Source organism: Ranitomeya imitator, chromosome 2, assembly GCF_032444005.1.
Source record: "Ranitomeya imitator isolate aRanImi1 chromosome 2, aRanImi1.pri, whole genome shotgun sequence".
Lineage (NCBI taxonomy): Eukaryota > Metazoa > Chordata > Amphibia > Anura > Dendrobatidae > Ranitomeya > Ranitomeya imitator.
In genome coordinates, this window is record NC_091283.1 from 429,308,036 (window position 1) to 429,323,891 (window position 15,856).

Genomic DNA, 15,856 nt, shown 5'->3' on the forward strand with positions numbered 1-15,856 from the left:
AAGATTATTGTACCTGTTTTTATTATGTATACCCCTCCTCACATATAAAGCGCCATGGAATAAACGGCGCTATAATAATAACTAAGTGGCTGGGCCGGTGTGGCGAAATGTGACGGGACCCCTCCTAGCCCCTGTATTGCACTCCTATGGTTATTGCCATCCTTGGAGACGGCTCTTTTATCTACGTTCTCGTCTTGGAGATGATGAGGTTCTTGCTCCGCATGCTGCTTGTTTGTACTAACATTGGAAGAAGTCCAAGATCTCCTCCTGCGATAGAGGAGCAAGTCTCAGCCTGTGCTGTCAGATTCCTGCCGCTCTCCTCTCCATGTCTGGAATGCACCGAACATACCGCTCAGGCTCGGCAGGGAGCAGGGGGAGAAGATGGCTCATACATTGGGCAGGCCCTGGGGTATCGGATACTTGGGTAGCCTTTGCTTAGTAATATAACCCGGCTTTCCCAGAACCCTGAATGGCAATACATTCTGATTTGGTCCAGTAATGGCTGCCGCACTGGTCTTCACCCAACTTTCCCATGGTCGGATAGGACTAAGGTATGGTTTAAGACTGTCATTAAAGGGTTGGTGCCAGGTCCTGCAAGCCTTCCTTATAGGATGGTATGACAGTCGATGTATACAGCGCCCTTCTCCCTCCACCCTCCTAGCGGCACAGGCAGCAACTTCTCTGGTTACCATCTTATCAGCAGCTGACCACAAGTATTTGTTTTTTCCGGATCAGCCTTGATCTGTCAGGGGGCCTGTCACTGCCCGGGTGTCTCGTGCTATTGATGGGTTCTGTACTGTTCATGTATATGGAGGCAGCGGTGTGACAGGGCGGTCCTGCCTTCTGGAAACCAAAGTTGTTTCAGATCTTAACCATTTTCGGCATTTTTCCTTGCTGTCAATGAATGGGAACAATATTGTCTAAACTCAAATACTAAAAGTCCATCTTGTTCTAGTCCTGTTCACAGCGCTGCAGCATGTATGACACAGGCTTGAGGTGGCGTACACGTATGGCGCTGTGGTGGTGGATGTCAGCCGGGATCACAGCAATCTCCAATCCTATCTAACCCAATGGGCAGGGAAGTGCTCACCGTCCCTGCAGCCGGTGCTCCTGTGATTGACCACTGCAGTCAGTTACATCATTCTGACCCACTCTTGGAAGACCCTCACACTAGACCACAGGTCCCTCACTCCCACCTATCATTACAAGTCCTGCTTGTAATACCCTGGACTGTCTACAGATCCCGCAGACACTGGCTAAATGTGTGGATCATAGACACCCTATTAACGCGTGTTTTCCGTGGATGTGGTTGGCAAATGCCTGGCACCGCTTATCTCATGGTGTTCGGAGGAATAACTCATTAGGTGTAGTTTCCTCCAGCACTAGACATGTAGAGGGTATTAGATTATTGGGGGATAGGTTATTGGGGGATTCATCGGAAAACATTAGGATTCGTCACCAGACCTCCAGCTGCAATGTCCGCCATTGACTGTGAGTGCAAATGACTTGTGTTCTCGGTGATGGATCCAGACAGCCGGCATTAATGTGCCCTCCGCTTTCTCCTGGGAACGTTCCTGGTGCCAGGTGCAGGATGAGCGAAACGCGTCCAATCCCCACTATAGTCTGTGACCGAAACAGGTCAGAGGTTGCAGCAAACTCTCAGGATCAGATGTAACAGACCCGCAGCTGCATGAAGTATTGGGTCAGGATTCCATCATCTGGATGTTTTTTTTTAGTTTTTATGATATATTGATATTCTGCAAGAAGTGACCTCACCGAAATGGGTGAACCTGTGTGACTGGCAAAATTGAAAAAAAAAACTGACATCTTTTTGCAGATGATGAATAATTTCAGCATTTTTTCTTCTCCTGGAAACTTCTGCAGCCGTATTAACTGCACAGCCCGGGTGCCGGTTCACGCCTCTGAAGATGCCTGCTGTCATGGGACCGGTCTTAATAGATGATAATCTTATTGACCGATCTACTTTCCAGGAATAGAAATGTGATCATCTTTATGTTCTACTAAGAAGTCGACTTATTGTGGTTTTACAGCAAGTTCCAGTAACTTCGCTGCTCAAAAGTCTTAAAGGGAAACCGACCTCCATTCTCAAGATTCTGCTGCTTTAGTTTTATTTTCATTTTTTTTTTTAAAGGGCCAGTAACCCTCCTAGTTCAATTGTAATAGTGCACAAACTTTATAAGATTACATTGCACCCCTTCCTATACGTCTGCCTGCTAAGATGTGGTTCCAATAAATTTCCCTATATTATGGCATCTTCCAGGCAGCCCCATTATAGTTCAGGGAGCAGCATTATCTCTTTGCTCAGCGTCGCCCCCTGTAATATTCTTGTATGTACTGCAAATGAGCGCAGGGTGGGAGGTGACACTACCCTGACCACGTTTATGTGACTAGTGAAATATTCTGTTTTTATTAGTTTTCTTGGCTGCGTTTTCATCTGTCAGAAAATACCTGAAATAAATTTCTGCCGAATTTTTGTAAGAACGGCCTGCCTGATTCCCCCTTGCCATTGAGGAATCGGTTTGTGATGGGGTTGGTGGCGGGGGATGGGATTACATCTACGATGGCGCCTGTGATGCTGAATAGAGTATGATAATTCACACCGTGCACTGACATATGCAACCCCTGCTGATCCCGCCTGTTAGCTGTTATTTTTTTCTTCACATTCTATTTCCTCTCTTGACTTCAGTGGAAAAAGAAAAAAATGCACAAGGTGTACATGCAAGCTCAGACGTTTCTAAATTCCTGCTTTACAAAGACGTAATGGGATCCTGTAAGTCATCTACTGTGTGTATTATATCCTAGAGCTGCACTCACTATTCTGCTTGTGGAGTCACTGTGTACATAAATTACATTACTTATCCTGTACTGATCCTGAGTTACATCCTGTATTATACTTCAGAGCTGCACTCACTATTCTGCTGGTGCAGTCACTGTGTACATACATTACATTACTTATCCTGTACTGATCCTGAGTTACATCCTGTATTATACTTCAGAGCTGCACTCACTATTCTGCTGGTGCAGTCACTGTGTACATACATTACATTACTTATCCTGTACTGATCCTGAGTTACATCCTGTATTATACTTCAGAGCTGCACTCACTATTCTGCTGGTGCAGTCACTGTGTACATAAATTACATTACTTATCCTGTACTGATCCTGAGTTACATCCTGTATTATACTCCAGAGCTGCACTCACTATTCTGCTGGTGCAGTCACTGTGTACATAAATTACACTACTTATCCTGTACTGATCCTGAGTTACATCCTGTATTATACTCCAGAGCTGCACTCACTATTCTGCTGGTGCAGTCACTGTGTACATAAATTACACTACTTATCCTGTACTGATCCTGAGTTACATCCTGTATTATACTCCAGAGCTGCACTCACTATTCTGCTGGTGCAGTCACTGTGTACATAAATTACACTACTTATCCTGTACTGATCCTGAGTTACATCCTGTATTATCCTCCAGAGCTGCACTCACTATTCTGCTGGTGGAGTCACTGTGTACATACATTACATTACTTATCCTGTACTGATCCTGAGTTACATCCTGAATTATCCTCCAGAGCTGCACTCACTATTCTGCTGGTGCAGTCACTGTGTACATACATTACATTACTGATCCTGAATTACATCCTGTATTATACCCCAGAGCTGCACTCACTATTCTGCTGGTGCAGTCACTGTGTACATACATTACATTACATATCCTGTACTGATCCTGAGTTACATCCTGTATTATACTCCAGAACTGCACTCACTATTCTGCTGGTGCAGTCACTGTGTACATACATTACATTACATATCCTGTACTGATCCTGAGTTACATCCTGTATTATACTCCAGAACTGCACTCACTATTCTGCTGGTGCAGTCACTGTGTACATACATTACATTACATATCCTGTACTGATCCTGAGTTACATCCTGTATTATACCCCAGAGCTGCACTCACTATTCTGCTGGTGCAGTCACTGTGTACATACATTACATTACATATCCTGTACTGATCCTGAGTTACATCCTGTATTATACTCCAGAACTGCACTCACTATTCTGCTGGTGCAGTCACTGTGTACATACATTACATTACTTATCCTGTACTGATCCTGAGTTACATCCTGTATTATACCCCAGAGCTGCACTCACTATTCTGCTGGTGGAGTCACTGTGTACATACATTACATTACATATCCTGTACTGATCCTGAGTTACATCCTGTATTATACTCCAGAACTGCACTCACTATTCTGCTGGTGGAGTCACTGTGTACATACATTACATTACTTATCCTGTACTGATCCTGAGTTACATCCTGTATTATCCTCCAGAGCTGCACTCACTATTCTGCTGGTGCAGTCACTGTGTACATACATTACATTACTGATCCTGAATTACATCCTGTATTATACCCCAGAGCTGCACTCACTATTCTGCTGGTGCAGTCACTGTGTACATACATTACATTACATATCCTGTACTGATCCTGAGTTACATCCTGTATTATACTCCAGAACTGCACTCACTATTCTGCTGGTGCAGTCACTGTGTACATACATTACATTACATATCCTGTACTGATCCTGAGTTACATCCTGTATTATACTCCAGAACTGCACTCACTATTCTGCTGGTGCAGTCACTGTGTACATACATTACATTACATATCCTGTACTGATCCTGAGTTACATCCTGTATTATACCCCAGAGCTGCACTCACTATTCTGCTGGTGCAGTCACTGTGTACATACATTACATTACATATCCTGTACTGATCCTGAGTTACATCCTGTATTATACCCCAGAGCTGCACTCACTATTCTGCTGGTGGAGTCACTGTGTACATACATTACATTACTTATCCTGTACTGATCCTGAGTTACATCCTGTATTATACTCCAGAACTGCACTCACTATTCTGCTGGTGGAGTCACTGTGTACATACATTACATTACTTATCCTGTACTGATCCTGAGTTACATCCTGTATTATACTCCAGAGCTGCACTCGCTATTCTGCTGTTTCATAGATGAAATCTCCCAGCTTTCCAGTGTCATTGCTGAGCTCCCAGTGTTTCCTGTATACCAGACGTGTGCAGCCCTCTTGGGTAGGGACAACCAGCCATCCCTTCCCGTGGAGCTTAGATGAGCTGGTCCATTACATTATGTGGACTGTGGACGTTGTCAGTGTGACTGATGAGGGCGCTGTCAGAAGTTATTTTCTACATTATGCAGCAGAGCTTCATGGATTGGACTTTTTCTTTTTGACCTGTTACAGGAAGACATGCTGCACTTTGCGGAATATGCCGGTTTGCTCAATCTTCCTGCTCCTCGTTCATCTTTCGCTGTTATGTTTCCCATACATGTTATTTGCATGAGTGACGAAGTTAGTGCCCCAGAGCAGGAAGATGCTGCACTCATTGAACACTTCCTGTATAAATCATCCAAACTTACTCTTGTGACACCCGGTGCACCACATTTATAACTGAGCTGTAGGTGTTGGATCCATCACTTTGTCTCCATCCGCGCTGTTTTATGTCCCCACTTCTTACATGCAGAGACGCTTGAATTAGGAGTGTGACCAAAAATTCATCTGCACAGGATAGGATTATCTCTATTGTATTAATCCTTATAACTCTGCACAGGTGCTGTGTACCCAAAACGGGAAAAGGCTTTTATGCAAAAGCTTTTGTAAAGTTCCTTTATTTTTATCAATTTGGATGTATTGTGACAGTGCAATAAACTGGGAACCTGCAGCTCTGTGAACAGGAATAATAATAATAATATTCTATAGCGTCAACATATTCCGCAGCACTTTACATTTTAGAGGGGCCTTGTACAGACAATAGACATTACAGCATAACAATAATCACATAGCTCAAAACAGATACCAAGAGGAATGAGGGCCCTGCTCACAAGCTTACAAACTATGAGGAGATTGGGGAGACACGAGAGGTGGATGGTAACAATTGCTTTCATTGTTCGGACCAGCCATAGTGTAAGGATCGGGTGTTCATGTAAAGCTGCATGAACCGGTTATTGTCCTTAGTATGTAGCAGTACAGACACAGAGGGCTATTGACTGCATGTAATGTATGAGCACATGATGTGAGGAACTTGGTTAGTTACGGTGACAATTTTGAATGGGCCACACAAGGATAGTTAGGTTAATGCGTTGAGGCGGTAGGCCAGTCTGAACAAATGCGTTTTTAGGGCATGCTTAAAACTGTGTGGATTGGGGATTAATTCTATTAACCTTGGCAGTGCATTCCAAAGAATTGGTGCAGCACGTGAAAAGTCTTGGAGACGGGAGTGGGAGTTTCTGATTATTGAGGATGTTAACTTCAGGTCATTAGCAGAGCGGAGGGCACGGGTAGGGTGGTAGACTGAGACCAGGGAGGAGATGTAGGGTGGTGCTGAGCCATGGAGTGCTTTGTGGATGAGGATAGTAGTTTTGTTCTGGATTCTGTAGTGGATGGGTAACCAGTGAAATGACTGGCACAGGGTAGAGGCATCGGTGTAACGGTTGGTGAGGAATATGATCCTGGCTGCAGTATTCAGGACAGATTGGAGCGGGGAGAGTTTGGTAAGAGGGAGGCCGATTAGTAGAGAGTTACAATAGTCCAGACGAGAATTATTAATAATAATTTTATTTCTATTGCGCTAACATATTCCGCAGCACTTTACATTTTAGAGGAGACTTGTACAGACAATAGACATTACAGCATAACAATAATCACATAGATCAAAACAGATACCAAGAGGGGTGAGGGTCCTGCAAAATCAACAATAAGAGTTTTTGCAGAGTCGAATGGAAGAAAGGGTTGAATTCTGGAAATGTTTTTGAGGTGCAGATAAGAAGAGCGAGCCAGTGATCGGATGTGGGGGGTGAATGAAAGCTCGGAATCAAGTATGACCCCAAGGCAGCGGGCATGTTACTGGGGAGTAATGGTGGAACCACACACGGAGATGGCAATGTCGGGCATAGGTAGGTTAGTAGAGAGAGGAAAAAGGATTTCAGTTTTTGACAGGTTCAGTTTGATAGCGGAAGGACATGTTGGAGACAGCGGTAAGACAATCACTGGTGTTTTGTAATAATGCAGGGGTGATATCAGGAGAAGTGTATAATTGGGTGTCATCAGCATAGAGATGGTACTGATAACCAAATCTACTGATTGTTTGACCAATAGGGGCAGTATACAAAGAGAAGAGGAGGGGGCCTAGGACTGATCCTTGAGGAACCCCTACAATAAGGGGAAGGTGAGAGGAGGAGGAACCAGCAAAAGATACAGTGAAGGAGCGGTCAGAGAGATAGGAGGAGAACCAGGAGAGAACGGTGTCCTGGAGGCTGATGGAGTGTAGCATTGTGAGGAGGAGCTGATGATTATTGAAACTGCCCCCACTAAAGTCTTTAATGATCTTCTTGAGTGTAAGGGTACCGTCACACTATAACATTTCGATCGCTACGACGGTACGATTCGTGACGTTCCAGCGATATCGTTACGATATCGCTGTGTCTGACACGCAGCAGCGATCAGGGATCCTGCTAAGAATCGTACGTCATAGCAGATCGTTTAGAACTTTCTTTCATCGCTGGATCTCCCGCTGTCATCGCTAGATCGGTGTGTGTGACACCAATCTAGCGATCTAGCGATGCGATCCAGCGATGCGTTCGCTTGTAACCAGGGTAAACATCGGGTAACTAAGCGCAGGACCGCGCTTAGTTACCCGATGTTTACCCTGGTTACAAGCGTTAAACTAAAAAAAAACAAACAGCACATACTTACATTCTGGTGTCCGTCAGGTCCCTTGCAGTCTGCTTCCAGCACTGTGACTGCCGGCCGTAAAGTGAAAGCAGAGCACAGCGGCTGTGCTTTCACTTTCACTTTACGGCCGGCAGTCACTGAGTGCGGGAAGCAGACTGCAAGGGACCTGACGGACACCAGAATGTAAGTATGTGCTGTTTGTTTTTTTTTAGTTTAACGCTTGTAACCAGGGTAAACATCGGGTAACTAAGCGCGGTCCTGCGCTTAGTTACCTGATGTTTACCCTGGTTACCCAGGGACCTCGGCATCTTGGTCGCTGGAGAGCTGTCTGTGTGACAGCTCCCAGCGACCACACTACGATTTACCTACGATCACGGCCAGGTCATATCGCTGGTCGTGATCGTAGGTAAATCGTATAGTGTGACGGTACCCTAAAGAGCGGAAACCAGATTGCAGAGGGTCGAGAAGAGAGTTATATGAGAGATAGCGGATGAGACGGCAGTGGACCAGGCGTTCCTGGAGTTTAGAGATGAAGGGAAGATTAGAGACAGGCCTATAATTAGCGGCACAGTTTTGATTGAGGGATGGTTTTTTAAGTATTTTAAGTAATGGATGCATGATGGCATGCTTAAATGAGGAGGGAAAGATACCGGAAGAGAGAGAAAGGTTGACTATTTTTGTTAGGTGACAGCAGGGGAAAGGGACTGGAGGAGATGTGACGGAATGGGGTCACTGGTGCAAGTGGTTGCGTGAGAAGATGCAAGGAGCCTGATTACTTCTTCTTCTGTGACTGGTTCAAAGTCAGAGAGTGAACTGGATGCAGTGGGGGAGGGAGGACAGTGCATGGTATGAAGGGGTTGGGAGAAAATTTCCTGTCGGATATGGTCAATTTTTTCTTTGACATAATTGGCCAGGTCGTAGGGTGTGGTAAAGATCCATGGTTGGGGCCTGCACTCTTGGGTTGAGTAAGAAAACAGGATGATCACTAAACTCTCCGGTCCGGCCACGTCTGGGTAGTAGTCTCCTACTGGTGACTCTCCAGCTATGGAGACGCTACAGCTCGGAGTCTGGTGAGAGTTGTAGTTTACTAACAGCTGGAAAGCCACAATTTGGAGAACATATGACCTCTTGCTGTGCGGACTGTGCCCTATAGGTCATTGATCTGTGAACAACACTACTTACAGGGTGGGATTATTTTGGACCCCGCGTAGTACGTGACCGTTTACAAAAAGAAGGATTGTCAGACGCTGTCCACCTAAACATTTTCTCTTCTGTCTTGCAGGAAATCCGCAATGAAGCCAGCGACTTTCCCTGTAAAGTGGCCCGACTACCTGATAACAAGACCCGCAACCGCTACCGAGACGTCAGCCCGTGTAAGTGCCCACACCACAGCGCATGTCTCTTCTGAGAGCATCAGTTACTGCGAGGATGTCTGTCAGAGCCCCAGGCCAATATCTATGTAAAGAATCTGGGAGCTTCAAATGTTTGCTGGTCCCCGGGGGTATTCGCGTCCGGCTGTACACACGTAGACATTTTGTATCATCAGCTCTTCATCCGCAGATGGCCAGATAATGACACACAAGCAGAGCGCTGTGATGCCTGCACCATTCCACATTCACTGTCTGCAACGTTCCCATAGTTGTCTGTGTCTGCCATCCCCGACCACCAGTAGTGAGCGGAAGCGTTCATTGTTTACATCCAGTGACTAAGAAAAGGCATGACCGATTATTTCCCACAGCTGAGGGTTTGCTTCAGTGGTAGCCGGCTTTTGCTAGTAATCTATGGCTCTGCGGTTGTTGTAAAACTTTAACTCCCAGCATCTCCTGACCGCTCTCTCCATTGTAAACAATGCTTTGTGATCTGTACACACCGGACCTACCTCTGAGGCTGAGCTCACACGGCCAGGCGTCATGTGATGGAAAAGGATCCTTGTAGAATGGAAGAAAAACGGACACCCCTTTAAGAACTGTTCCTTTTTTCATTTTAATACATATCCATTTTAACCCCTTAGTGACCGAGCCAAATTTTTGAAATCTGACCAGTGTCACTTTATGTGGTAATAACTCTGCAACGCTTCAACAAATCCCAGTGATTTTGAGACTGTTTTTTCGTGACACATTATACTTTATGATAATGGTAAATTTAGTTCAACATTTTTTGTGTTTATTTATAAAAAATATAAAAAATTTGAGAAAAATGTTAAAAAATTAGCAATTTTCTAAATTTGAATGATTATCCCTTTAATCCAGATAGTCATACAACAGCAAACCATTAATAAATAACATTTCCCACATGTCGGCTTTACATCAGCACCATTTGTAAAATGTTATTTTATTTTGTTAGCATTTTAGGAGGTTTAAAAATGTAGCAGCAATTTTTCATTTTTTCAAAGAAATTTACCACATTTATTTTTTTAGGGACTTATCCATGTTTGAAGTGACTTTAGGGGTCTCATATATTGGGAAACCCCCAAACGTAATACCATTTTAAAAACAGCACCCCTAAACATATTGAAAACTGCTGTCAGGTAGTTTATTAACCCTTCAGGTGCTTTACAGGAATTAATGCAAAGTGACATGACAGAAATGAAAATGTGTATTTTTACCACCTAAATGTTGCTAACTTCTAAACAGATTACTACAGCCGTCAGACTGTAAGGCAGCTATTTGGTCATGAATTGCCATCGCAAACATCAGGACAACAAAATCATGATCTGAGGGCACCAATTGGGATAAAGAAGAAGCCCCCACACTCTGTTAACCATTTATAATGATGTAGTCACTATTGACAGCAGCATCTAAGGGGTTAAACAGATTTAGAAGGTGCAAACACTGATCAGGGCTGATACAGCAAGTTGTCAGCTATAGTGTACAACCAACAGATGCTGGATTGTCATCTGTATGGGGAGGCCATTCTCTTATATGTCAGGTCAGTTAAAAGACGTATTGGCGGTCATTAAGGGGTTAAAATGTACACTTGTGATGTTTTTTTCTTTTCTCAATAATATGAAGAACCAAAAAGTACACCAACCTTTTCATCAATGCACACATTCACATATGTGTATACGCTGTGTGTGTGTATGTGTATATATATATATATATATATATATATATATATATATATATATATATATATATATATATATTGTGGCCCGATTCTAACGCATCGGGTATTCTAGAATATGCATGTCCCCGTAGTATATGGACAATGATGATTCCAGAATTCGCGGCAGACTGTGCCCGTCGCTGATTGGTCGAGGCAACCTTTATGACATCATTGTCGCCATGGCAACCATTATGACATCTACGTCGATACTGTGCCCATCGCTGAATCAGAGACGCGGGATGTCTACGTCCTTTATGACATCATCGTCGCTGATTGGTCGAGGCCTGGCGGCCTCGACCAATCAGAGACGCGGGTTTTCTACGTCGATGCTGTGCCGGTCTCTGATTGGTTGAGGCCGCCAGGCGGGATTTCCAGGACAGACAGACAGACGGAAAAACCCTTAGGCAATTATATATATAGATATATATATATATACTAGATTGTGGCCCGATTCTAACGCATCGGGTATTCTAGAATATGCATGTCCCCGTAGTATATGGACAATGATGATTCCAGAATTCGCGGCAGACTGTGCCCGTTGCTGATTGGTCGAGGCAACCTTTATGACATCATCGTCGCCATGGCAACCATTATGACATCTACGTCGATACTGTGCCCCTCCCTGAATCAGAAACGTGGGATTTCTACGTCCTTTATGTCATCGTCGCTGTGCCCGTTGCTGATTGGTCGAGGCCTGGCGGCCTCGACCAATCAGAGACGCGGGATTTCCTGGACAGAAAGACAGACAGACGGAAAAACCCTTAGACAATAGAGATATATATATATATATATATATATATATATATATATATATATATATATAATATATATATATATATATATATATATATATATATATATATATATATATATATAATATATATATATATATATATATATATATATATATATATATATATATAGCTAGACAACAGAAATATACACTGCTCAAAAAAATTAAGGGAACACTAAAATCCCACATCCTAGATATCACTGAATGAAATATTCCAGTTGTAAATCTTTATTCATTACATAGTGGAATGTGCTGAGAAAGATAAAACCTAAAAATTATCAACGTAACTCACAACTGATATTCCACAGAGGCCTGGAGTCGGAATGGTGCTCAAAATCAAAGTGGAAAATGAAGTTACAGGCTGATCCAACTTCAGTGGAAATGCCTCAAGACAAGGAAATGAGGCTCAGTAGTGTGTGTGGCCTCCACGTGCTTGTATGACCTCCCTACAATGCCTGGGAATGCTCCTGATGAGGCTGCGGATGGTCTCCTGAGGGATCTCCTCCCAAACCTGGACTAAAGCATCGGCCAACTCCTGGACAGTTTATGGTGCAACGTGATGTTGGTGGATGGTGCGAGACATGATGTCCCTGACGTGTTCAATTGGATTCAGGTCTGGGGAACGGGCGGGCCAGTCCATAGCTTCAATGTCTTCATCTTGCAGGAATTGCTTACATGCTCCAGCCACTTGAGTTCTGGCATTGTCCTGCATTAGGAGGAACCCAGGGCCAACCACACCAGCATATGGACTCACAAGGGGTCTGAGGATCTCATCTCGGTACCTAATGGCAGTCAGGCTACCTCTGGCGAGCACATGGAGGCCTGTGCGGCCCGCCAAAGAAATGCCACACCCCACACCATTACTGACCCGCTGCCAAACCGGTCATGCTGAAGGATGTTGCAGGCAGCAGATCGCTCTCCACGGCGTCTCCAGACTGTCACGTCTGTCACGTGCTCAGTGTGAACCTGCTTTCATCTGTGAAGAGCACAGGGTGCCAGTGGCGAATTTGCCAATCCTGGTGTTCTGCGGCAAATGTCAAGTGTCCTGCAAGGTGTCTGGCTTTGAGCACAACCCCCATCTGTGGACGTTGCGCACTCAGACCATCCTCATGGAGTCGGTATCTAACCGTTTGTGGAGACACATGCACGTTTGTGGAGACACATGCACATTTGTGGCCTGCTGGAGGTCATTTTGCAAAGCTCCGGCAGTGCTCCTCCTGGTCCTGTTGCACAAAGGCTGAGGTAGCGGTCCTGCTGCTGGGTTGTTGCCCTCCTACGGCCCCCTCCACATCTCCTGGTGTACTGGCCTGTCTCCTGGTAGCGCCTCCAGCCTCTGGACACTACGCTGACAGGCAGAGCAAACCTTCTTGCCACAGCTCGCATTGATGTGCCATCCTGGATGAGCTGCACTTCTTGAGCCACTTGTGTGGGTTGTAGAGTCCGTCTCATGCTACCACGAGTGTGAAAGCACAACCAACATTCAAGTGACCAAAACATCAGCCAGAAAGCATTGGTACTGAGATGTGGCCTGTGGTCCCCACCTGCAGAACCACTCCTTTTATTGTGTGTGTCTTGATAATTGCCAATAATTTCCATCTGTTGTCTATTCCATTTGCACCACAGCATGTGAAATTGATTGTCAAAAAGTGTTGCTTTTTAAGTGGACAGTTTGATTTCATGGAAGTTTGATGTACTTGGAGTTAGATTCTTATGTTTAAGTGTTAACTTTATTTTTTGAGCAATGTATTAATACAGGTAAAGTGACTCATTCTGGGGTCGCGTGATTTCCTACGTCATGGTCAGGATGGAGTTTCTGTCTGGGCATGTAAATAAGAACATTCTGTGTCACTATTAGCAGGCAGAGATCTTGAAAATAGTGAAGAATGAAGCACAATGGCCTATTAGATGGCTGCAGAACGTCTCATAGCACAGGGATTAATCAACACAAGACCGGACGGGCCTTTTTCACTGTGAGGCAGATGTTGGACATTGGGATCAGTCTTCCTATCTATGGGACAATGTGAGAAACTCCCCAGCAGCAATAACGTTATATTAGATCAGTCAGTTACACAATGGCAGATTTCGCCAGGCACAATCAATATTTTGTGGAATAACCATGATTTTTAATCAGAGCTTTCATGCGTCTTGGCATTCTTTCTACCAGTCTTTCACACTGCTTTTGCATCCCCAGATCAACACCTGGTCGTCTAATGGTTAGATGGAGACCCAGAGAGACGTACAAGCCACAGTGTCTTGCACCCACTGTGAAATTTGGTGGAGGATTGTTGATGATCTGGGGATGCTTCAGCAAGGCTGGAATGGGGCAGGTTAATCTTTGCGAAGGACGTATGAATCAAGCCGCATACAAGGTTATCCTGGAAAAACAGTTGACTCCCTCTGCTCAGGAAATGTTCCCCAACTCTGAGGACTGTTTTTTTTCCAGCAGGACAATGCGCCATGCCAGACAGCTATGTCAATCAAGGTGTGGATGAAGGACCACCATATCAAATCCCTGCCATGGGCAGCCCAATCTCCAGACCTGAACCCCATTGAAAACCTCTGGAATGTAATTAAGAGGATGATGGATAGTCACAAGCCATCAAACAAAGAACTGCTTAAATTGTTGTACCAGGAGTGGCACAAGGTCCCCTAAAAGCAGTGTGAAAGACTGGTGGAAAGCATGCCAAGACGCATGAAAGCTGTGATTAAAAATCATGGATATTACACAAAATATTGATTTCTGGACTCTACCGGAGTTAAAACATTAGTATTATTGTTTCTAAATGATTATGAACTTGTTTTCTTTGCATTATTTGAGGTCTGCAAGCAATGCATTTTTTTTTTGTTATTTTGACCATTTCTCATTTTCAGAAAATTAATATAAAATGCATTGCTTTGAAATTCGGACACATGTTGCCAGACGTTTGTAGAATAAAAGAACAATTTACATTTTACTCAAAAATATACCTATAAAGAGAAAAATCAGACAAACTGAACATTTTGCAGTGGTCTCTTCATTTTTGCCAGAGCTGTATATTATCTATCCATCCATATCTACATGACTCTCATGAATACTTGTTTGCTGATTGATCGTCGGTCATTTCTGGTTAAACATTTCCTTATGCGCACAGAACATCAGTGATGGATTGTTCTGTGCGCATAGGCTTCTATTGTCTAGGCAGCACATATCTTTCATAACCAGGACGATGTGCGGCCGAGAACAATGATTTTTAAATAAGCATTTTGCTTGTTCGTTGAGTGATCACCAGCCTGTTTACCCTGCCCAATTATCAGGACCTGAGCGTTGCCAGGAACCATAGTCGGCCAACATAAATCCAGCTTAGGTGTGTATGGGGTGTGCAGCCCCTGGATGTAAGCAGTAAAAGTTTCCATTCATCATTAAGCAGAAATTGATGGGAAATGTTCATTATCCAAAGATAGAGCTTTATTAATAACGGATGAGCCTTTTATAACATACTGGATCAGTTCCAAAACAAGAAGAAGTAGGCCGAGATTCATCAAAGAGTTTTTGCCAGAATTTTGGTGCAAAAACTGTTTGAAATGTCAAGTGCAGCTGGCAAATTCACCGTAGTTTGCGCCCCCAAGAAATGAAGACAGAAGTGTATTCCTTTCCGTAGCTGACATTTGTTTCTTGCAGTGGCGCACGTAACGACTTTGCCACATCTTACTCCAGCACAACCTTTATGAAAAATGCCAGTCTTGGTGAATCGAGGGTAAAGTGTAGACCTGTCTTCGCGGGGGTGCTAGCGGATGTCGGAGCTTTGGACAAAGTTCACACTAGGCAGAAAAGCAGCTTATTTACTATTTGTTATTTTTTTCCTTAGTGTATTACTTTTTAGCACACATGATGACACATTGCATAAAATATCTGCAGGAAAAAAGACTTTTGGTGTGAATTTTATCACTCAGATTTGCAGCAGAAACCATGAAGAATTTGCTGTTACTTAAGCAGATTTTTCAGCGGTTGCTCAGTTTACATCCCGTGCGGACATAGTCCTTCCTTGTCCTGACAACCGCCCGCCCTGGTGAATCGCAGCCCTGCTTCTTCCATTCCTCACTGCTCCACAGGGTTCACCTAGCATCCGCCATTAACACCCACTGACCATATAATGACCCAGCATGTGTGCCTCCTCTGACGTG

The 15,856-nt window shown here is 44.1% G+C and overlaps 1 protein-coding gene across 1 annotated transcript in view; it reads left to right on the forward strand.

The window, feature by feature from the left end:
- The window catches only part of PTPN1 (protein tyrosine phosphatase non-receptor type 1), a 44,991-nt gene that overhangs the window by 17,002 nt on the left and 12,133 nt on the right, over positions 1-15,856 (forward strand). Inside the window, exon 2 of the mRNA XM_069750874.1 lies at positions 9,080-9,170. Coding sequence (XP_069606975.1) covers positions 9,080-9,170 — 91 coding nt within the window. The remainder of the gene's footprint in view (positions 1-9,079; positions 9,171-15,856) is intronic.